Source organism: Bos indicus, chromosome 9 (assembly GCF_029378745.1).
Source record: "Bos indicus isolate NIAB-ARS_2022 breed Sahiwal x Tharparkar chromosome 9, NIAB-ARS_B.indTharparkar_mat_pri_1.0, whole genome shotgun sequence".
Lineage (NCBI taxonomy): Eukaryota > Metazoa > Chordata > Mammalia > Artiodactyla > Bovidae > Bos > Bos indicus.
Genome location: NC_091768.1, coordinates 23,603,323 through 23,627,556, shown reverse-complemented (window position 1 = coordinate 23,627,556; position 24,234 = coordinate 23,603,323). Strand labels below are relative to the sequence as shown.

The 24,234-nt window shown below is 39.9% G+C and overlaps 1 protein-coding gene across 1 annotated transcript in view; it reads left to right on the top strand.

Moving 5' to 3' along the window:
* The window catches only part of ME1 (malic enzyme 1), a 219,916-nt gene that overhangs the window by 11,344 nt on the left and 184,338 nt on the right, over positions 1-24,234 (top strand). The window contains exon 2 of the mRNA XM_070795794.1: positions 21,595-21,728. Coding sequence (XP_070651895.1) covers positions 21,595-21,728 — 134 coding nt within the window. The remainder of the gene's footprint in view (positions 1-21,594; positions 21,729-24,234) is intronic.

The following is a 24,234-nucleotide window of genomic DNA, read 5'->3' as shown; positions in this document are numbered from 1 at the left end:
GGAACACATGTATACCTGTGATGGATTCATTTTGATATTTGGCAAAACTAATACAATTGTGTAAAGTTTAAAAATAAAATTAAAAAAAAAAAACCTAAGATTTGTCAACATTGAGAAAGAGATGTGCTAAAAAAAAAAAAAAAAAGAAAGTTACAACCAATCTAGATAGCATATTAAAAAGCAGAGAGATTACTTTGCTAACAAAGGTTCTGTCCAGTCAAGGCTATGGTTTTTCCTGTGGTTATGTATGGATGTGAGAGTTGGACTGTGAAGAAACCTGAGCACTGAAGAATTGATGCTTTTGAACTGTGGTGTTGGAGAAGACTCTTGAGAGTCCCTTGGACTGCAAGGAGATCCAACCAGTCCATTCTAAAGGAGATCAGTCCTGGTATTCATTGGAATGACTGATGCTAAAGCTGGAACTCCAATACTTTGGCCACCTCATGCGAAGAGTTGACTCATTGGAAAAGACCCTGATGCTGGGAGGGATTGGGGGCAGGAGAAAAAGGGGACAACAGAGGATGAAATGGCTGGATGGCATCACTGACTCGATGGACGTGAGTTTGAGTGAACTCCGGGAGTTGGTGATGGACAGGGAGGCCTGGCGTGCTGTGATTCATGGGGTCGCAAAGAGCTGGACACGACTGAGCGACTGAACTGAACTCTGGTACTTTGTTATTGCAGCTTTAGCAAACTAATATATTTAGGTAATTGAAACAAAATTTCATAATACACTACTTTCCCTTGCAGTGTACTTTGCCTTGCTACTCTAGTAGTATCCCATTTTAATTAAAAAAAAAATATATTAGTTGTGATTCACTCGTGAATCACAATCCATTTAATCCATTAAAAATCCAAGCTTAAAAAATTCTGCCCTTTGGTTAAGTAGTGCTTTCATGTAGCTGGGAAGATTATTATAGAGTGAGTTTATCATCTGTCTTAATGTTGCATCTGAAGTTCAGCTTTGACTTGGCAGTACTACACTAGCCTCCTTTTGTTTTCCATCTACCTATCCAAATTGAACTGTGGTGTTGGAGAAGACTGTTGAGAGTCCCTTGGACTGCAAGGAGATCCAACCAGTCCATAAGGAGATCAGCCCTGGGTGTTCTTTGGAAGGAATGATGCTAAAGCTGAAACTCCAGTACTTTGGCCACCTCATTCGAAGAGTTGACTCATTGGAAAAGACTCTGATGCTGGGAGGGATTGGGGGCAGGAGGAGAAGGGGACAACAGAGGATGAGATGGCTGGATGGCATCACCGACTCGATGGATGCGAATTTGAGTGAACTCCGCGAGTTGGTGATGGACAGGGAGGCCTGGCGTGCTGCGATTCATAGGGTCTCAAAGAGTTGGACACGACTGAGCAACTGAACTGAACTGATCCAAATTGAGGTATCTCTTTAAACAATAATCTGGAAACTATGAGATTGTTATTGTTGTTACTAATAGTGGCAGGTCTGGTTAGTCAGCAAAACAATAAGATCTTATGCACCAAGAGCCAAAAGAAATTGAAACTTAGTGTTTTTATGGGCCTTTAAATATTTTGCTTATTCAAAATTTTGCTTATATTTAATTTTTATGTATGTTAAGTATAACATAATGACAGAATTAAGAGAAGATTGGTCATTATCAATAAATATGAATGAAGATTAACTCACCTGCTAATAAAATTATTTTTGGGTTGTTTCACAAAGTACAAGCAGACCATGTTGCATATTGAAAAAGAAATGTTACAGAAAGACTAGAAATAAAGATATGAGAAAATGAAAACAGCAAGAAACAGGATTGTCCTGACATGAGACAATGTGAAGTTCATGCCAAAAAGCATTAAATGAGACAAAATACACTTTATAATGTTGAAAGGTATGATCCTGAGTGAAGTTTTAAATGTAATGAATGTCTGTGCACCAAGTAATGGAGCAGCTACCTTTATGAAAAAAGACGCTGTAGGACATGCAAAGAGAAACATCAAAAACACGAACACTAGAAGACTTCACCAAATCTCTCTCAGTGCAGTACACGTCACGGGAAAAAAGTTGTCTTCATAGAGCAATTTTTTCCTCAAATTTTCCAGGAAATTTATGTTTTTCCATGTCATGGGAAAATTCAGTTGAGGAATTGGGAAAATGAGAAAGCTTAGTAAATAACATAGAGATATTAGAGTTACTACTGGTTTGAGAGACCCATTGACATAAGTCAAAAGGAAGAGCTGGAAATGGTACTTGTAGAGTCAGATGTTAAGGCTTACATTCCCTAGGATCTTCACAGCAGTAATGATTTAATCTGTTAGTTTTGCTTGTAGCCAAATTCTGACAACATCTGTCTTTTAATTTCTCTGTTTAGACCATTTACATTTAATGTGATTATTAATGTGGGCCTCCTAGGGGGCTCAGTGGTCAACTCTCCGTCTGCACTGCAGGAGTTGTGGGTTACACGGGTTGGAATTCTGGGACAGGAAGATCCCCTGGAGAAGGAAATGGCAACCCACTCCAGTATTCTGTCCTTGGAAAGCCCATGGATAGAGAAACCTGGCAGGCTAGTCTGTGGATTCAAACACAACTTAGCGACTGAACAGTAACGATTATTAATATGCTTGAATTTCTGTCCAGCATTTTATTATTAGGTGTCTGTCCTCTCTGCTTTTCATTCTTCTGTTTCTGTTTCTCCTTTCCTGCCTTCTTGTGTATTATTTGAATGTTTTTATTATTCCCTTTTAATCTCTCTGTTTTTGACAGTATCTCTTTGTGTAGACTTTATTAGTTGCTATGGAAATTATGATATACATATGTTTTAATAATTACTTAAAATGAACATTTTACCACTTAAATTGAAATGTAGAAATCTTACCATCATATAGGTCTCACTGCTTTCCTCTTTATGTTACCATTGTTATATGTATCATATCCACTTACATCTGCATGTATGTATTATATAATGAGATTATTATGTATTACAAATGGAGATATAATTGACATGCTGGCTTAAAACTCAGCATTCAAAAACTAAGATCATGACATCCAGTCCCATCACTTCATGGAAAATAGATGGGGAAACATGGAAACAGTAGCAGAGTTTATTTTCTTGAGCTCCAAAATCACTGTGGACAGTGTTTGCAGTCATGAACTTAAAAGATGCCTGCTCCTTGGACGAAAGCTATGACAAACCTAGACAGCATATTAAAAAGAAGAGACATCACTTTGCTAACGAAGGTCCACATAGTCAAAGTTCTGGTTTTTCCAGTAGTCATGTATGGATAGGAGAGTTGGACCTAGAGAAGGCGAAGTGTCGAAGAACCGATGCTTTCAAACTGTGGTGCTAGAGAAGACTCCTGAGAGTCCCTGGGACAGCAAGGAAAGCAAACCAGTCCCTCCTAAAGGAAATCAACCCTAAATATTCACTGGAAGGACTGATGCTGAAACTGAAGCTCCAGTACTTCGGCCACCTGATGTGAAGAGCCAACTCATTGGAAAAGACCCTGGTGCTAGAAAAGATCGAAGGTAGGAGAAGAAGGGAGCAACAGAGGATGAAATGGTTGGACTGCATCATCAACACAATGGACATGAGTTGAGCAAGCTCGGGGAGATGGTGAAGGACAGAGAAGCCTGGTGTGCTGCAGTCCAGGGGGTCACAAAGAGTCAGACATGACTGAGCAACTGAACAACAACAATAATTGATACGAGATGTTATACTAGCTTCAGATATACAGTGTAGTGATTCAATTTTGTATATATTGTGAAATGATTACCACAATAAGTCTAGTTAACATCCATCATTGTACAAGGTTGCAGAAATTTTTTTTCTTGTGATAACACCTTTTCAAGTGTACTCTCTAAGCCACCTAACTTGCAATAGGATTTTATTGACCGTAGTCACCTTGCTGTACATTTCATCCCCTGGACTTATTTTATAACTGGAAGTTTGTACCTTTTCATCACCATCACCTGTTTTGCCCATTTCTTATTCCCCACCTCTGGCAACCACCAATCTTTTTTCTGTATCTGTGAGCTCATTTTTGTCATTTTTGAAAAAATTCCACGTATAAGTGAGATCAAACAGTATTTGTCTTTCCCTGTCTGACTTCACTTTAGCATAATGCTCTCAGGGTCCATCCAGCTTATTGCAAATGGCAAGATTTCTTTTTTTTTATGGCTGAATAATATCCCATTGTATATATGTACACCACACTTTCTTTATCCATTCATCCATTGATGGACACTTAGTTTGTGTCCCTGACTTGACTGTTGTAAATAATGCCTCAGTGAACATGGGGTGCACGTATCGTTTTGAGTTAGTGCTTTGTGTTCTACAGATAAACACCAAGACGTGGAATTTCTGCATATGGTAGCTGTATTTTTAATTTGGGGAAGAACTTCCATACTCTTTTCCATAGTGGCTGCCCCAGTTTCACTTGTACCAACCATACATGAGGGTTCTCTTTTTTCCACATCCTTGTCAACACATGTTATTTCTTGTCTTTTTGCTAATAGTGATTTTAACAGGTATGAGATGATATCTCATTGAGGTTTGGATTTGCATTTCCCTGGTGATTGGTGATATTGAAGACTTTTTAATGTACCTGTTGGCCATCTATATGTCTTCTGTAGAAAATGTCTATTCAGATCTTTGGCCCATTTTTAAAAAGAATTCTTTGTTTTTTAGCTATTGTCTGGGAAGTATTTTTGATGTAATAATGTAATGTTTATAATTTTTTAACTGTTATACTCATTTTAAAGAATTTAAAAAGGAAAGGACAGTCCATTATAGTTACCCAAATATTTACCATTTCTCTTACTCTTCTTTCATTCCGATGTTTCAGATTTTTCTTAGGTATCATTTCCCTTCAAGCTAAAGAATTGCCTTTAGCATTTCTTTAAGAGCATTTTGCTGGAAACAAGTTGTCTGTTTTTTCCTTCATCTGAGATGCCTTTAATTCATTTTCATTTCTGAAAGATGTTTTCACCAGTTATAGAATTGTGGGTTGACAGTTGTTTTCCTTAAACCCTTTAAAAATGCTGTTTCTCTTTGTTTTGGCATCTCTTCCATCTGATGAGAAATCTGCAATCATTTGAAATATTGTGTGTACGTAATGTGTTGTTTTTCTCAGAGTCCTTTAAAGATGTTTTCTTTGTTTTTAGTTTTCAGCATCTTAAAATTTTTTTTGGATTTGGCTTTCTATATCTTCTTGGCATTTGCTGAGCTTATTGAATTTATTAGTTTATTCCTTGTACCAAAATTGGTAATTTTTTAGCCATTATTTCTCCAGATTTCTTTTTTCATTTTCCTCTTTTGAATTCTATTGAAATAAATGTTAGGCCTTTCGGTATTGTTCCACAGGTCCCTGACGCTCTTAACTATTTTTTAGTCTTTTTTTATTTCTTTTCAGATGGTTAATTTCTAAAATTATCTATCTTTTAACTGACTGTTTGCTCTTATATCTCTGTTCTATTCTTGAGCCCATCTGTTAAATATTTTATTTCAGTTATTGTATTTTTCAGTTCTAAAATTTCCATTTGGTTCTTTACAGCTTTTATTTCTTGGCCAAGACTTTTTATCTTTACTTTTCTTTCAAAGTTTTGCCCTTATAGATTGCAGCATAGACAATAACTGATTCTAAGTCTTCATCTAATAACTCCATTATATGTGTCATCATGGGATTGGTGTTTGTTGATTATTTTTTACTTTGAGAGTTAACATTTTTTGTTTCTTTGTATGCTGAGTAATTTTTCCATCTATTTTGGATATTTGAGTATTAGAAGATTCTAGGTTTTGGTTAAATCCTCGGATGAATAATGTTCTTTTTAGTTTTTTAGAGCCACTTAACCTGATTGAAAGTGAAAGGGTTAGTCGCTTGGTCGTGTCTGACTCTCTGGGACCACATGGACTGTAGCCTGCCAGGTTCCTCTGTCCATGGAATTCTCCAGGCAGTAATATTGGAGTGGGTTGCCATGCCCTCGTCCAGGGAATCTTCCTGACCCAGGGACCAAACTCATGTCTCTTACATCTCCTGCATTGGCAGGCAGGTTCTTTACCACTAGTGCCACCAGTTTGAAAATTTGACCCACCTTCTGTGGATTGTGGTTCCAGGATCAATTATATTTTCAAAACCTACTTTGTAGTGTCTTTTGGATCTGTTCATCATGTGTACCACCCAGTGGCCAGTGTGGGATCTACGCAGTGGTTTACTCTATGGTTTTCATATCCTTTGTTATGCTGTTTAAAATCAGGTCTATACATGATTCAAGAATCAAGATTGCTGGGAGAAATATCAATAACCTCAGATATGCAGATGATACCACCCTTATGGCAGAAAGTGAAGAGGAACTAAAAAGCCTCTTGATGAAAGTGAAAGAGGAGAGTGAAAAAGTTGGCTTAAAGCTCAACATTCAGAAAACAAAGATCATGGCATCTGGTCCTATCACTTCATGGGAAATAGATGGGGAAACAGTGGAAACAGTGTCAGACTTTATTTTTGGGGGCTCCAAAATCACTGCAGATGGTGATTGCAGCCATGAAATTAAAAGACGCTTACTCCTCAGAAGAAAAGTTATTACCAACCTAGATAGCATATTCAAAAGCAGAGACATTACTTTGCCAACAAAGGTCCATCTAGTCAAGGCTACGGTTTTTCCTGTGGTCATGTATGGATGTGAGAGTTGGACTGTGAAGAAGGCTTAGCATCGAAGAATTGATGCTTTTGAACTGTGGTGTTGGAGAAGACTCTTGAGAGTCCCTTGGACTGCAAGGAGATCCAGCCAGTCCATTCTGAAGGAGATCAGCCCTGGGTGTTCTTTGGAAGGAATGATGCTAAAGCTGAAACTCCAGTACGTTGGCTACCTCATCCGAAGAGTTGACTCATTGGAAAAGGCTCTGATGCTGGGAGGGATTTGGGGCAGGAGGAAAAGGGGACGACAAGAGGCTGAGATGGCTGGATGGCATCACCGACTCAATGGACGTGGGTTTGAGTGAACTCTGGGAGATGGTGATAGACAGGGAGGCCTGGCATGCTGCGATTCATGGGGTCGCAAAGAGTTGGACACGACTGAGCAACTGAACTGAACTGATACATGAATAGCCCAGAGGTGAGTCCCAGAGTTCATAAACAGCTTTATGAGATTGCTTTTTTGAGTTCTCTTTCCCCTGTGATCTTTCTTATATTTCCTCTCTTCTTGGGGTCCACACTTTCCAGCCCACTTGCCAGAAAACTGGGCCTCTAGTTTCCCCGCTGCTGTGTACTTCCTCCAAATGCATTTGGGTAGGGGGCCAAAAGAGAAAAAATGCAAACCAGACATTTGACCCATGATCTTGGGACCATCACTCTTTTGGTGGAAAAGGAGGATTTCCATCCCTCAGAAATTTAGTTATCTGCAGTGATCATCCTTCTAACATCAACTACAGAATTGTTTGGGGGTTGGGACTGGAGAGAATGGAAAAAAAATAGTAGTGAATTTACCTGCTCTGTGATCTTTAAAAGCATACCGATTTCTGGTTTTTTGACTAGAAAGAGAAATCTTCTCTGAGTACTCTTTTTGTATGCACTCAGTTGTACATCCAGCTTTTCTGCTGCTTTTTGAGAGGCCAGTTGATGAGAGAGGGGGATTTAAAAAAAAGGCCAGGTCATACTGAAGGGCAGAAGTCTAGGGAACCTCAGTGATGGTTTGGTGATACTTTGGATTCTGGTCTTTTCCCCAGGTCTTCTGCTACCATTTATTTTTCAGAATCTTCAGATGATTTCTCAATGCATTCTGTGCAAGGTCTATAGTTGGATTCAGTGGGAGAGACAAGGAAAAGTATGCTTACACCATCTCTCATAGGACCAGAACCATCAGATAGTTTTTTTTAAAGATGTGAATGTGTGAAACTAAGTCTAACTTGATGTTTAAGTTTCAGGGGGAAAACATCAAGAGATGAGCTCTCAAACATGTATTCACATTTTTGCCCATTTTCCTGAAAACTTATTTGCTACAAGCAGATAAATATTAGTAGTAAAGGTTATTCTGTGGAAAATCATCTATTTCTATGTAGAGTTCTATGGAAAATTTTCTGTATTCTAAAGATTTTGAAAGATAGTTGTTTTTTTTTTTTAACATCTGTATAGTACTGCACTTCTCTTATTCATGTTGCGATGGCAAAAATACTGCAGAAATTACAAGATTCAAAGTTCCTTGGTGGAAGTGTGTTATGCTGGTTTTGTTATAGCTTCAGCTTTCAACATAGTTGCTCAGAGGACCTGGAATATAGGTAAGTGTTCTATAAAAAATAGTTTATTAAAGAGATAAATGAAAGATTATTCTTGAAGTCATTCTGATAGCTCTGTTCTACCTTTCATATGTGGACTTAAGCTCTCCATAGATCACACACCACTTTGGAGGATGTTCATACTATTAGGTATGTGGCAGAGAATCTCTTTCCTTTAATAGGTGTAAGAATGACCCATGTATCATTTAGAATTAGACTTGGCTACATATAACAGGCTTCCCTGGCGTCTCAGATGTAAACTATCTGCCTGCAATGCAGGATACCTGGGTTCCATCCCTGGGTCGGGAAGATACCCTGGAGAAGGGAATGGTAACCTACTCCAATATTCTTATCTGGAGAATCCCATGGACAGAGGAGCCTGGTGGGCTACAGTTAATGGGTCACAAAAGATTCCAACATAACTTAGTGACTAACACCACACACACATAAAACAAACAGTTCAGTTCAGTTCAGTCACTCAGTCGTGTCCGACTCTTTGCGACCCCATGAATCACAGCATGCTAGGCCTCCCTGTCCATCACCAACTCCCGGTGTTCACTCAAACTCATGTCCATTGAGTCAGCGATGCCATCCAGCCATCTAATCCTCTGTCATCCCCTTTTCCTTCTGCCCCCAATCCCTCCCAGCATCAGAGTCTTTTCCAGTGAGTCAACTCTTCGCATGAGGTGGCCAAAGTATTGGAGTTTCAGCTTTAGCATCATTCCTTCCAAAGAACACCCAGGACTTATCTCCTTTAGAATGGACTGGTTGGATCTCCTTGCAGTCCAAGGGACTCTCAAGAGTCTTCTCCAACACCACTGTTCAAAAGCATCAATTCTTCAGCGCTCAGCTTTCTTCACAGTCCAACTCTCACATCCATACATGACCACTGGAAAAACCATAGCCTTGACTAGATGGACCTTTGTTGGCAAAGTAATGTCTCTGCTTTTGAATATGCTATCTAGGTTGGTCATAACTTTCCTTCCAAGGAGTAAGCGTCTTTTAATTTCATGGCTGCAGTCACCATCTGCAGTGATTTTGGAGCCCCCCAAAATAAAATCTGCCACTGTTTCCCCATCTATTTCCCATGAAGTGATGGGACCAGATGCCAAAACCCAACAAAACAGCAGTGACTCAATTAAGATCTAGCTCATTTCTCTTTCATACCTGAAGGAAATTAGAGTTGGTCTGGGAATCTTTGGTGGGTCCACAGAGTCATCAGGAATGTTGCAGCTCTGCTGACTTCAGGAGCACTTCGTGGTCCTAATGACTATGGTTTATAGACATTATATGCTGTTTCCAAGCTGGCTGCAGGACAGGAACACAAGAAGATTCACTTTCTGGTGGAGTCAGCTCCCTCAGAGGAGCCCTCCCACAACCCACACAACACTTCTGCTTCCATATCATTGTTCAGGACTTTGTCACATGACCACATCGCTCTCCAGGGTGGTCTTTTTCTGATGCATGGCCACCCTACATAATATTAGGATTTTCTTGCGGGGGAGGAAGGGAAGAACAGATGTTACAGTAGGCAGCTAGCCGTCTGTACTGTAGCCAGAGCTGCCAGAAACAATAGGATAGAGATTGAACCAGTGTAAATAAGAGAGATGATCATCATATTCTTAGAAAATGAGATAAATGGTTCTTAATATGCTTCAAGATCCTTGCAGATTCACTGAAGAAAAACAAAAATACAAAAATGTGACGTTTGTTTCCTTCCCGTTTCTGTGCCCCAAGCAAGTTGGTTTCCCTTTCTGGAGGCAACTACTGTGTCCATTGACCAGGGTTTCCATTATGTATTAGAAATATTGTACACAGTGTGACTGTAAATGTTGTATGAAATTAATTTTATATATTAAAATACATTGACATGGGGCATGAATCCCTTGGCGTGATGAAGACGAGATGGTGTTATAAAGAGAAAGGATATAGTTGAGAATATGTGTGTGAATCAGATGGATACATGAAAAAACAGCTGAGAGTCATGGTCCCAGGCTCATGACCCTTCTGTCAGCTGTCTGGTGCCCTGAAACTGGTTCTGAAGCTTTGTTTTCTCTTTCTTCGCTGAGCTAGCTTGAATACGGGGATTCCTTAGAGTCGGAGTCACAGATACTGTGGGGCGAGTGCTTCTGATTGCCTTAAGCATTTTCATGAAAGGGCATAACATCAGGATGAAAAAAAAGCAACCCTGGTTTAAGGTTTAAAACCTTACCTGGTCAATGAGGACTTGCCTCTTTTATCATTCTTCTCATAGCTGCTGTTTGCTTCCCTCTGCTTTCTCCAAGAAGCCACTCGTTTCTGCCTCAGGGTTTGTGCCTTCGTTTCTGGCAGTGCCACCCCCAGAGTTTTTAACCCTCTCAATGAAGTTGGATCTTAAGTTTTCCCTTTTCTTTCTAAAGTTCATGAAGCTTTGAACTGCATTACATATGTTAATATATTAATATGAGCAGTCATATGAACAGTCACTGTTCCAGTGGTTTAGTGCCTGCAGTCACTGTAAGCATCCACTCAACATAAGTTTGTTGAAAAATATTTGGTGAGTATGATGATTAATTTTGTGTCAACTTGACTGGGCCACTGGGTGACTAGGCTTAGTCAAATATTATTTTGGGTGTGTCTGGATGAGATTAACGTTTGAACTGGTAGACTGAGTAAACAAGATTTCCCTCCATAAGTAGGGAACTCCTCTTCTTTGACTGCCAGTAAGCTGGCTTCCCTGGTAACGCAGATGGTAAAGCGTCTGCCTGCAAAGCTGGAGACCCAGGTTTGATCTCTGGGTCAGAAAGAGCCCCTGGAGAAGGAAATAACAACCTACTCCGGTACTGTTGCCTAGAAAATCCCATGGACAGGAGCCTGATAGGCTACAGTCTATGGGGTTGCAAAGAGTCGGACACAACTGAGCGACTACTTTACAGGCTGGGACATCAGGTTTTTTTCCCCTACTTTTGGACTTGAGCTGAATCCTTGGCTCTTCCTGGGTCTTACACCCAGTGGCCTTCTCCCTAGAACTATACTATCAGCACTCCTGGTTTCTCCAGCCTTTGGACTTGGACTCAACCTATACTGTTGGGTCTCTGAGCCTCCAGCCTACCAACTTCAGTCTAGGGGACTTGTCAGCTTCCATAATTGCATGAGCCAATTCCTTATGGTAAATTGGTTCATATGTATGATGTATAAACATATACCCTACTGGCTCAGTTTCTTTAGAGAACCTGGATCAATACAGTGGGCTTTACAATCTTCCGTAAGGTAACTCTAAGAGGAGACAAAACATTTCTGAAAATCTCCACTGTGGATCTGAAGTAAGAAAGCCATCTTGTGGTGTTTCTGGGAATATCATGTGAAGTATATATATCCTTAGGGAACTGAGGCATAATTCTTTGCAACAGTTCTTAACATATTTTTTGCCAAAGTGCCCTTTGGAATTTTGGTGAAGTCTATGTGACTCCTTAAATCAAAGGTTTAAATAAATAATTTCTTAAATAATACTGTTACATAAGAAACCAATTATAATAAAATGTAGCTATCAGAACACGGAAAAACAAATGTGGGATATTGTAAGATATATTCCTCTTTATTAAAGACTTAAATAGCAAGACAGTATATTTAAATATGGACAATTTAAAGCAAAATTTAGGGACTTTCCTCATGGTCCAGTGGTTAAGAATCTGCCTTGTAATACAGGGGATGTGGATTTGATTCCTGGTCAGGAAACTAGGATCCCACATGCCGAGGAACAACAAGCTGACCCGCTGCAATTACTGAGTCTGTGCGCTGCACCTAGGGAGTCCATGTGCTGCCATGTAAGAGCCTGAATGCCGCAACTAATGCCTGAGGCACACAATTTTTTTTTAATTTATTTTTTAAAAAGATTGTTGAAGGTCATCAACATGACTAGACTACATGTCTGTTCATGTTCTAAAACAACCATATTTTGGTCCTAAAACTATTGTAATTTCAAAATAATGGTAAATGATATTTCAAGATATATGCCACAGATTTAATGTGATATGAAAATATTTGTTATTTCTATTTATGACAGAGTCACAGGAGCTACTAATATTTCCTTTGTTTCCTTCCTTCTTTTATAATGGAGGGAAATACTTAGTTTCATAGAATTAGTGAGGAAAGATGTCTGTGCTTAAAGACTCCTGACTTACACCTCCTCATTTCTTGGGGATCTGTGATTATCAGATATATGGACCTTAGGTTCACAACCTTTGGTAGGGAACTAAATTGGATCTTCACAAAAAGTACAGACAGGGTGTCTAAAAAACTGATTCTTAAATTCAGGAGCTTTCTGACAGTACCAAGACCATGAAGAATAAAAGTCAATATTTACTTAGGTCTTGTGTATTCCTTAGAAGGAAAGTTATGACCAACCTAGACAGCATATTAAAAAGCAGAGATGTTACTTTGCCAACAAAGGTCCATCTAGTCAAGGCTATGGTTTTTCCAGTGGTCATGTATGGATGTGAGAGTTGGACTGTAAAGAAAGCTGAGTGCCAAAGAATTGATGCTTTTGAACTGTGGTGTTGGAGAAGACTCTTGAGAGTCCCTTGGACTGCAAGGAAGTCCAGCCAGTCCATCCTAAAGGAGATCAGTCCTGGGTGTTCATTGGAAGGAATGATGTTGAAGCTGAAACTCCAGTACTTTGGCCACTTGATGCAAAGAGCTGACTCATTGGAAAAGACCCTAATGCTGGGAAAGATTGAGGGCAGGAGGAGAAGGGGACGACAGAGGATGAGATGGTTGGATGGCATCATTGACTCAATGGACATGGGTTTGGGTGGCCTCCAGGAGTTGGTGATGGACAGGGAGGCCTGGCGTGCTGTGGTTCATATGGTCACAAAGAGTCGGATGCGACTGAACTGAACTGAACTGTGTATTCATGATTTTGTTTTAAAAGTAACACAAGCATTTTTATAATACTTTATAATTTACATAAGATGTAGAAATATCTGGTCTCACTTTATCCTTTCAACAACAAAGTGAGACACACATAACATACACACAGACTGTGTATTCCATATGTTTGATTACTTCTGTTTAGTAGATGCAAAAGTTGAAGAGAGTCTCCGTTTAACCCCAAACACTTTAAGTACCTACTCAAAACCACAGTGTCAAATAATATCTACTTGTGAATTAGTGTGTGTGTGCTCAGTTGTGTCCAACTGTTTGCTATCCCATGGATTATACCCCACCAGGCTCCTCTGTCCATGGGATTTCCCAGGCAAGAATACTGAAGTGGGTTCGTCAGGAGATCTTCCCGACCCAGGGATCGAACCTGCATCTCCTGTATTGGCAGACAGATTCTTTACCGCTGCGCCACCAGGGAAGCCCACTTGTGAATCAGATTTGGGTCTCAATGCAAATAGATTTATGTTGCCATGAATTCTTATTTGCTGGTGAATTATGCATGTAAGTTTAAAGTGTATGAATCAATGGAACCTGTAATATACCCAGAACGTACTAGACAGCTGCCTCCCACAAAGACTTGTCCAAAATGTCACTAGTACTGAGGTTGAGAAGCCCTTGTTTAGATGAAAGTACTTAAAGAAAATCCCCACAAGCTCTGGCACTTAAGGATGGTAGGTGGAAATGTCGTTTTGTCCAACCAAGTTGATCTTAAATGCCTGGTCAAAGTCAATTTAAAAAGCTGTCACAAGGGGATTAATTTAATTGAATAATCTAATGTATGTGTGGAAAGTTCAGTTGTTACCTGAGAGATTTCAAACCATCGGCTCTTTGTATTACTGTATATATTAAATATTTTTTTAATTTGAATGGGGTGCATTGGTTGTTCAAAATAGAACTACATAGAACTGAACTACGTGAAACTGACAAGTTGTTTCAGATCCATATATTTATTATCCATTTGTTTATCTGAAATTGATTGAGGCACTCCTCCATCCTGACTTTGAATTAGGTGCTGTCGTACAAATATGAGTAGCATAGTGCCTGTCTTTCAGAAGCACCTAGATCTCTGGGTAAAATGGCTGTTAAACAGAAATAATGAAGAATAGGAAGTTCATGATAGAACTTCATGATGATGTGAGAGAACACTGGAGGACATCTCTCTAACCCAGAGAGAAAGAGGAAAGCTTTCTTCAAGGGGATTCACCATTTAACTATAGGCAAGGGGCATTTATGCATGCATGTGTAATTTAACTGGTAGCTAAATGTGTTGAATTGCTGTCTAATTTTCATACTCTGTAGATTCCTTCTTTTAAAAATTGGCGTATAGTTGCTTTACAGTGTTGTGTTCATTTCTGCTGTACAGCTAAGTGAATCAGCTATATGTATACATATATTCCCTCTTTTTTGGATTTCCTTCCCATTTACCCTATAGGTCACCACTCTATAGATTGTTCTGCTTCCTCAAAGAGTTAAGAAATCAAATTAAGTCACCATAGACAATTATTTTGTAATCCTGATCTTTTGGTTCACTTTCTGAGCAATTACTTTACATATTATCATAGGCATACTTAGAGGGTTGTCTGAAACATACATACACACACACGCGCATATATTTGTTGTTGTTGTCCAGTCACTAAGTCATACCTGACTCTTTGTGAACCCATGAACTGCAGCACGCGAGGCTTCCCTGTCTTTCACTGTCTCCCTGAGTTTGCTGAAACTCATGTCCATTGAGTCAGTGATGCCATCCAACCATCTCATCCTCTGTCACCCCCCTCTCCTCCTTCCTGCAATCTTTCCCAGCTTCAGGGTCTTCCAGTGAATCGGCTCTTGGCATCAGGTGGTCAAAGTATTGGAGCTTCAGCATCAGTCCTTTCAGTGAAGTGCAGATGTCCATGTGATCACTAGAGACTCTTCTGGCGATAGGTCCTGCATTTGGTTTGGATTATTCATACACATTTTGAACCAGGATCTTAGACTTAGTTTTATCCTTTGTGTATGTTGGTAGTTTCAATAGTTTACTAAGAATTGCCAGTCTGCTTATGTAACAGGAACTTTTTGCCACTATGAAAAATGTGAAATTTACCTTAAAACTTCTTTGAGAACAACAGCACTCCATCCTGCTGAAAGGATTTTGAAACTTTATTAATGTTAGTGTTGATATTGATGGTTAACAACTTCTCAGCCTTTATAAGGAATATATAAAATTCTGACTTTTAAGTAAGAAATACTTAAGCTAATTAAACCTCTCATCTATATTTTCAAAATCCATTTGCTGTCTTAATAGAGGTGTTCTTTCTTTTTTAAAATTAAGCAAACATCACTTAAACTACAATATGGTTTACTTGCTCATATCCTGTAATGCCTAGATGAAATAAGTTGGGGGTGTTGTATGATTGATATTTTCTTTTAAGTTTTAGAGTATCTCAGGTCAAGTATATTTTAAGTATAATTTTATAATCATTACTTATATAAGTTTGAAAATGAAAGCTTTAGTCGCTCAGTCGTAGCGGACTCTTTGTGACCCCATGGACTGTAGCCCATCAGTTTCCACTGTCCATGGGATTCTCCAGGCAAGAATACTGGAGTGGGTTGCCATTCCCTTCTGTAGGGGATCTTCCTGACTCAGGGATTCAACCCCGGTCTCCTGCATTGCAGGCAGATTCTTACCTTCTGAGCCACCAGGGAAGCCTGAATTACTCTATACTCAGTTCAGTTCAGTCGCTCAGTTGTGTCTGACTCTTTGCAACCCCATGGACTGCAGCACACCAGGCCTCCCTGCCCATCACCAACTCCCGGAGTTTACTCAAACTCATGTCCTTTGAGTCAGTGTTGCCATCGAAACATCTTTGTCATCTGTCATCCCCTTCTCCTCCAGCCTTCAATATTTCCCAGCATCAGGGTCTTTTGCAATGAGTTGGTTCTTCCCATCAGGTGGCCAAAGTATTGGAGTTTCAACTTCAGCATCAGTCCTTCCAATGAGTATTCAGGACTGATTTCTTTTAGGATGGACTGGTTGGATTTCCTTGCAGTCCAAGGGACTCTCAAGAGTCTTCTCCAACACCACAGTTCAAAAGCATCAATTCTTTGATGCTCAGCTTTCTTTATAGTCCAATGCTCACATCCATACATAACTGCTGGAAAAACCATAGCTTTGACTAGATGGACCTTTGTTGGTAAAGTAATGTCTCTGCTTTTTAATATGCCGTCTAGGTTGGTCATAACTTTTCTTCCAAGGAGCAAGTGTGTTTTAATTTCATGGCTGCAGCCACTGTCTGCAGTGATTTTGAAGCCCAAAAAAATAAAGTCTGTCACTGTTTCCCCATCTATTTCCCATGAAGTGATGGGACCGGATGCCATGATCTTCGTTTTCTGAATGTTGAGCTTTAAGCCAACTTTTTCACTCTCCTCTTTCACTTTCATCAACAGGTTTTTTTAGTTCCCCTTCACTTTCTGCCATCAGGGTGGTGTCATCTGCATATCTGAGGTTATTGATATTTCTCCCGGCAATCTTGATTCCAGCTTGTGCTTCATCCAGCCTTAATATGATTATGGCTGCAAACATTAAAGTTAATGAATTCTGTTGTCATAATGAATTCTCACATGTGTATAGATTGTCTTCAAGAAATTTGTGATTTAGACAGTGTTTGCCTTTTTGCCATCCAGCTTGATTATTTTTAGTCATTATCTAGAAAAAAGAAGACAAACTACTGAAGTTCACTGGAAACAATAAAGATTGTTATCATGGAATGTAGATCTTATTTGTTCTGTTCTTGTGGTAATAGTTTCTAATACATTACTCAGGACAAAGTTTCTTTCTCAGTTATGTTTGCTCTGTGCAAACATGGTTTCCAATATGTCTTTTGTTATGCCAGGAATTTTGTTTTCATTTCTGCTTGGTAGTCTCAGTTTTCTCAAGAAGATATACATAAATTAATTATTAGTGTCCAGAAGAATAGTTGTGCTGTTTGCTGCCCTCAGAAGTGAAACCACATACCATTCTGATGTCTAGGGATTTAGTCCAAAAGGTTTTTTTAAGAAGTAAGGCAAGTAATAGAAAAGAAGAAAACCAGGCTTGAATGTCGAGTGTTAGAGAATGCTTTTAGGGAATTAGAATTATAAATGGTCTGGAAACCTAATATATGTATAGCTAAGCTTTTGAACTACACGAAAAAGACTCAATAGAAGTCATTTGAAAGTTAGAACCTGCATCTGTACCTTGGACACACTGTCCTTTCTTGGCCCTGCAGGAGAACCCTAAGCTTAAAATTCTTTGAAGCAGATATGTTATCTCATTTTTCTAATAAGAATATATTAAAGGTAGTGTGTCACTGTCAGGTTTTAGGCATGACTGATCTGTGTATCAGTTTCTCCAAAATATATCTCTATTAATATGTCTCTGTTATAGTTTGAAACAATGAAATAGAGAGCAGGGATTATTACATTGTCCAATATTCAACTTACTGTTTTTCTGAATACTTTCTGGGGAGCTCCTGTTCGGTAGGAATCACACCGATGTATCATTCTTAAAACTGCCGTATATATTTAAAAAATTTTTCAGGGATTTTAAGATTTAAGTTTACATATTCATTGTTTTTTCTGTTTAAATGTATTTGGCTACGTTGAGTGTTGTGGCGTGTGGAATCTTCTTGCATCATACAGCATCTTTCATTGCAGAGCATGAACTCTGTAGTTGTGGTGCGGGCTCAGCAGTTGCTGTATGTGGGCTTAGTTGCCCCACAGCATCGTGGAATCTTAGTTCTTTGACCAGGGATTGAACTCACGTCCCTGCATTGGAAGGCGGATTCTTACCCACTGGACCACCAGGGAAGTACCAATATTCATTGATTTAAAAAAAAAATTCATAAAGAGTAGTGGTAGCTCAGCTGGTAAAGATCACCTGCAATGCAGGAGACCCTGGTTCAATTCCTGGGTGGGAATGATTGCCCTCAAAATGGGATAGGCTATCCATTCCAGTATTCATGGGCTTCCCTGGTGGCTCAGACGGTAAAAAATCTGTCTGCCATGCGGAAGACCTGAGTTCGATCCCTGGGTTGGGAAGATCCCCTGTTGAAGGGCACAGCAACCCACTCCAGTATTCTTGCCTGGAGAATCCTCATGGACAGAGGAGCCTGGTGGGCTACAGTGCATGGGGTCGCGAAGAGTCTGACGTGACCAAGCGACTGAGCACGGTGCATAGCAGTACGATGTGAGCCCAGTCATAGCACTTGAACTTAGCTCAGTGTTCCAGATTCCCAAGTCGTAGTGTTTTTTTTTGTTGTTGTTCTCTTTTTTTTAAATTAAATTAAATTAATTTTTTTTAACTTTACAATATTGTATTGGTTTTGCCATATATCAACATGCATCCACCACGGGTATACACGTGTTCCCCATCCTGAACCCTCCTTCCTCCTCCCTCCCCGTACCATCCCTCTGGGTCGTCCCAGTGCACCAGCCCCAAGCATCCAGGAGAATGGCATTGAAACATGTATAATATCATATATGAAACGAGTCGCCAGTCCAGGTTCGATGTTTTTGTTTTCTTAAGAGTTGAATTGGCACTTCAGTGTATCTTGGAAAATTTGGCTAATAGTGTATGGAAGTTTGTAGTTATTAAACATCAAAGAATATCAGGAGATACCCAGATGGCATTTTTGTTTACATGGCATAAGATATGCCAGAACTGTTAGACTGAGGAATTGTTTCAGACCAGACATTGGAAAATTCATGTAAAAAGACTGGCTAATTTCACCAATACATAAGTTAGTGCCTTGTAAAGCGAAAGAACAAGACTATGTCAGTACTTCTAATAATGCGCCTTATTCTAAGAATATTAGTATTTTGATTACTATTTTTGCAGGCAGATTTTCAAGGGCATAACATTCAGAAGTTTGCTGCTGCTTCAGATACATTTATATGTTTTTGAGACTTTAATTTCAGCCCAGCATTTTTTTCCCCTATTTTTAACTTACAAGTTTTATTTCAAGCTAAAGAAAAGTCTGTTGAGGCTTCTTTTACAAATACATTACTGTATATAATTTTGCTTCAACTTTAGGAGTTATTTCCTGACATTTTACTTTGTATCTTTATTAAAAGTTGTATCTTTAGCAGGTGAACTATGTCTTCTATTCTGTGTAGATTCCTTTTTCTCAAAAACATCCCTTTCTGGTTACTTTAAATTTAAAATATAATTTTACCAAGCTTATATTATACAGAGTGAAGTAAGCCAGAAAGAAAAACACCAATACAGTATATTAACGCATATATATGGAATTCAGAAAGATGGTAATGATAACCCTGTATGCGAGACAGCAAAAGAGACACAGATGTATAGAACAGTCTTTTGGACTCTGTGGGAGAGGGCGAGGGTGGGATGATTTGGGAGAATGGCATTGAAACATGTATAATATCATATGTGAAACGAATCACCAGACCGGGTTTGATGCATGATACAGGATGCTCGGGGCTGGTGCACTGGGATGACCCAGAGGGATGGTACAGGGAGGGAGCTGGGAGGGGGTTCAGGATGGGGAAAACGTGTACACCGTGGTGGATGCATGTTGATGTATGGCAAGCCCATACAATATTGTAAAGTAATTAGCCTCCAATTAAAATAAATAAATTTATATTAAAAAAAGGACAAAAAAATAATTTTACCAGGCTAATCAGTATCCTGAGCAGCCGTTTTAATGCTTTCAAATTTTGAATGTAAGTCTGTAAAATTTTTAAAACTTTCTGTTTTGTTTATGTAGCACATTGTGCACGTGTGCTCAGTTGCTTCAGTCGTGTCCGACTCTTTGGGACCCTGTGGACTCTGGCCCGCCAGGCTCCTCTGTCCATGGGATTCTCCAAGCAAGAACACTGGAGTGGGTTGCCATGCCCTCCTCCAGGGGATCTTCCTGACCCAGGGATCCATGTAGCACATTACTGAGGTCTAATTAGATCGGTTAGTATTCTGAGCACTAGGGATAAAGTAATGGGAAAAAAAGATAAAATTCCCTGACCTCATGGAGTTTGCATCCTTGTGGAAACACAAAGCACAAATAAAAAAGAAATTGGCATGGAAAGGTTCCAGCAACGCCATGGGGTCCCCTGGTATGGACTGGGATCCAGGCAGAGGACAGAGAGGATGGCTGGTCTGCTGTGCTGCAGGCAGCCAGGAGCAGGGGCACTAGACTGGATAGGCAGTGGTGGGGGGCGGGGTGGGGGGGGGGGTGTCCTCTCAGCGGGGGACCATCCTCCTACTGTCCACGTGCATTAGACTCTGAAGGATCCATGACCAGCCATGTAACACTGGGGGCTTTTGCACTGAAGGGAATGGCTGCTAGTGGAGCAAAACACCGTGGAAATGGGCACCAGCTGTGTGGATAGCACGTGGAGCAAAGCCAGGCGTGGTCATGGTAGGGCCAGACCCAGAGTGGGCTCAATCTGATCAAACAAGCCTCTTGGGCTTCAGTATCTGGAGCAAGAGACCTTTCCAGGGAGACTCCTCATCCCAATGCTTCCAGGTTCATGACTCCTGGGGTTTCTCTGCTTTACTTGCCTCATACTATAACCCGGCCTGTCTCTTAGGTCCATTCTGCATTTTTGTATCCATTCATCAGTTCTATTTGGTTTGCTTGTTTTTGAGCCTCATAGTTTGTAATACTGCTGTTTTGTACAGTCAGTGTTCATGTAAACTGATCATGTAGATATAATAGTAAGGCTCCAGTGGGCTTACTGGGTGAGACTGGAAAGGCTTTAGAGAGGAGGTGGCATTCGAGGTACGGCTTGGAAGGAGAGAAGCAGGGAAGACTTTCTTGTCCATGGTATCCTGGAAGGATAAAGGAGTGCGATGTGTCCAGGCAGTAGGGAGAAATTTTGTATAACTAGAAGTGTATAAAAGAAGGAGATAGTTTGGGAGAGGAGTGTTGGAAAAGTTGCCTTGAAATCATAGATACAGTGTCTCCAACCTATTTTGTATGTATTGGTTTGGCCAAAGAGTTGGTTCACCTTTTTGTGTGCGATGTGACAGAAAAACCCAAACAAACGTTTTTCGCCAGCCCAATAGAAACACAGTATGTCATAGGCGACCTCCTCATGTTCCTCATTTTAAAATCTCTTAAAATAACTGCTATTCATTTTTCCATTTAATGATTCCAGTACTGACAATTACATCTTCTTTCACTTGCATGTCTTCAGATAATCTCCTCCTATGCATCACCTGATTTTATCCTAACAATATCTAAGTGACACGAATCTGAAAATGCTATCCTAATATTGAAAAGTGAGGAAACTGAGGTGTGGAGAGACCCCATGATTTTCTCACAGTCACATGGCTGTGCTTGAATGGATGCCAGATCTGATTTTCAATTCCATATACTTACTGATCTCACTGGTGTGTAGATAAGCATTTTGTCCTTTTCCCCCTCAAATTATTGCATTTTTCTTTTCTCTATAGGACTTGGCTTTTACCCTGGAAGAGAGGCAGCAACTGAACATTCATGGCCTGTTGCCACCCTCCTTCATCAGTCAGGATGTCCAGGTCCTTCGAGTACTTAAGAATTTTGAGCGTCTGAACTCTGATTTTGACAGGTAACATGTTCCCGAAGGTGATTTTTTTATGTTTCTCTGAGGCAGCTGTCTAGTTTATGTCTTATTAGATGAGCAAGTTTAAATATTTAGTGCTTTAGAAAGAGTAGTCAGCTTTGAGGAAGATTTGCCTGTAAATACAGTAATGTTTGTAAAAGAATTTATCCTGTGTAGGAACATCTGAAGAAGATAAAATTTTCTTTTCTAAACTGTATCCACAGAGAAATGACTTTTTTCTCCTGTGACAGAGTTGTTGCTATCAAGGTCAGTTACGGGGAGATGCCATTCCAGACTAGGTGAAAGTGGCTTTGAGTCAGACCTCAGGTACATTTTAGGTGAAAGTGCACTGTTCAGGTTTCCAAGTGTGGCTCCAACACTGTTCAGAGTTTAGGTCACTTACTTTGTCTGCAATCCAGTTTCCATGTTTATACAAGGGTAAAGGTAACATTGTTCCCCACCTTTGGAATTAGCCAGCTGAAGCTGAAATCCCAGCTGTATCTCAGGAGCATTGGATCGCTGAGTAAACCGTTACAACCACTGCATGTGTCTCACTGTTTTCTTTGGACTCTTTTTGTATTAAAATGTTGCATGCGTGCATGCTAAGTGGTTTCAGCTGTGTCTGATTCTGTAACACTGTGGACTGTAGATCACCAGCCTCCTCTGTCCATGGGATTCTTCAGGCAAGAATAGTGGAATGGATTGCCATTTCTCCTCCAGGGGATTTTCCCGACCCAGGGATAGAACCTGCATCTCCTATGGCTCCTGCATTGCAGGTGGATTCATTACCACTTGAGCCACTAGGAAAGCCCCTTAAGGTGTTAAACCCACCTAAGCCTCAGTTTTTCCATCTCTGGGTTGAAGAGAATAATAGTTACTTGAAAATGTTATTGTGAAGGTTAGAAGAGAGAGCTAACCCCGTATCTATTAAGTCTGCATAATAGGGTTTTCCAGAGATATAGAACCAACAGGATGTATATGTGTGATTATATACATAATGAGAGGGGGAGGGGTTTATTGATTGATTACTTGATTTTGATTGTTAAGAATGAGCTCAAGTGGAGGCTTGGTCAGTCCTAAATCTGCAGGTAGACTGGCCAGCTGGAGCCCTGGGGAAGAATCTGATTCAAGTTCAAAGGCTTAAACTATTTTTTTGTTGAGGAGTTAGAGGGAAGGCCAGTCTTTGTTCCATTAAGGTTTTTAAATGATTGGATGAGGCCCACCAACATTATGGAGGGTACTCTGCTTTATTCAGAATACACCAATTTAGATGTGAGTCTCATCCTAAAACTACCTTCACAGAAAAGTCCAAAATAGTGGACCAGATATCTGGATACTGTGTCCCAGCCATGTTGACACATAAAATTAACCTCTCCTTTTCAACTTGGAAGCCATGACTTTCTCCTTAAACTAAACTTAATCTCTGCATAAAGACAATAAAAAGGTCATACTTGAGCCTAACATGATAGAACTAGCCCAGGAAAAACTGAAAACATGCTAACACTTTAACCTAAAAGAGAATGTAAAATCCTAAGGATATGTTTACTTTTCTCCTTGATATCTTTTAACTTTAATACTATGATGTAAAGTTAACAATACATTTGACCCTTGAATCACACAGATTTGAATTATATGGGTCCGCCTATATGTGGATTTTTCTCAATAAATGCATCCTACAGTACTTACACAATCCATAGTTGATTGAATCCCTGAATGGGAACTACACTTGTAGAGGGCCAACTGTAAGGTATACCTGGATTTTTTGACTGTGTTAGGGTTGGCACCCTTAACCACCACATTGTTCAAAGCGTTCAGCTCAGTTTAGTCGCTCAGTCGTGTCTGTTCAGTTCAGTTTAGGTGCTCAGTCGTGTCCGACTCTTTGCGACCCCATGAACTGCAGCACGCCAGGCCTCCCTGTCCATCACCAACTCCTGGAGTTCACCCAAACCCATGTCCATTGAGTCGGTGATGCCATCCAACCATCTCATCCTCTGTCGTCCCCTTCTCCTCCTGCCCTCAATCTTTCCCAGCATCAGGGTCCTTTCAAATGAGCCAGCTCTCCGCATCAGGTGGCCAAAGTATTGGAGTTTCAGCTTCAACATCAGTCCCTCCAGGACTGATCTCCTTTAGCATAGACTGGTTGGATCTCCTTGCAGTCCAAGGAACTCTCAAGAGTCTTCTCCAACACCCAGTTCAAAAGCATCAATTTTTCAGTGCTCAGCTTTCTTTATAGTCCAACTCTCACATCCATACATGACTACTGGAAAAACCATAGCCTTGACTAGACGGACTTTTGTTGGCAAACTGTATTCAAGTACTATGATATACAGTCAGTGCATCTTATGTAACATGATAAAGGGATAAAAGAGGGAAAAATTATATTTGTTTATGTATCTTTGCATATGTATTATACATATTTATATATGCACAGATATATATGTATTTATGTACACACAAATGTATTCATAACATAGTAAGGAAGAAATACTCATAATAATTGCACTCCTCATTT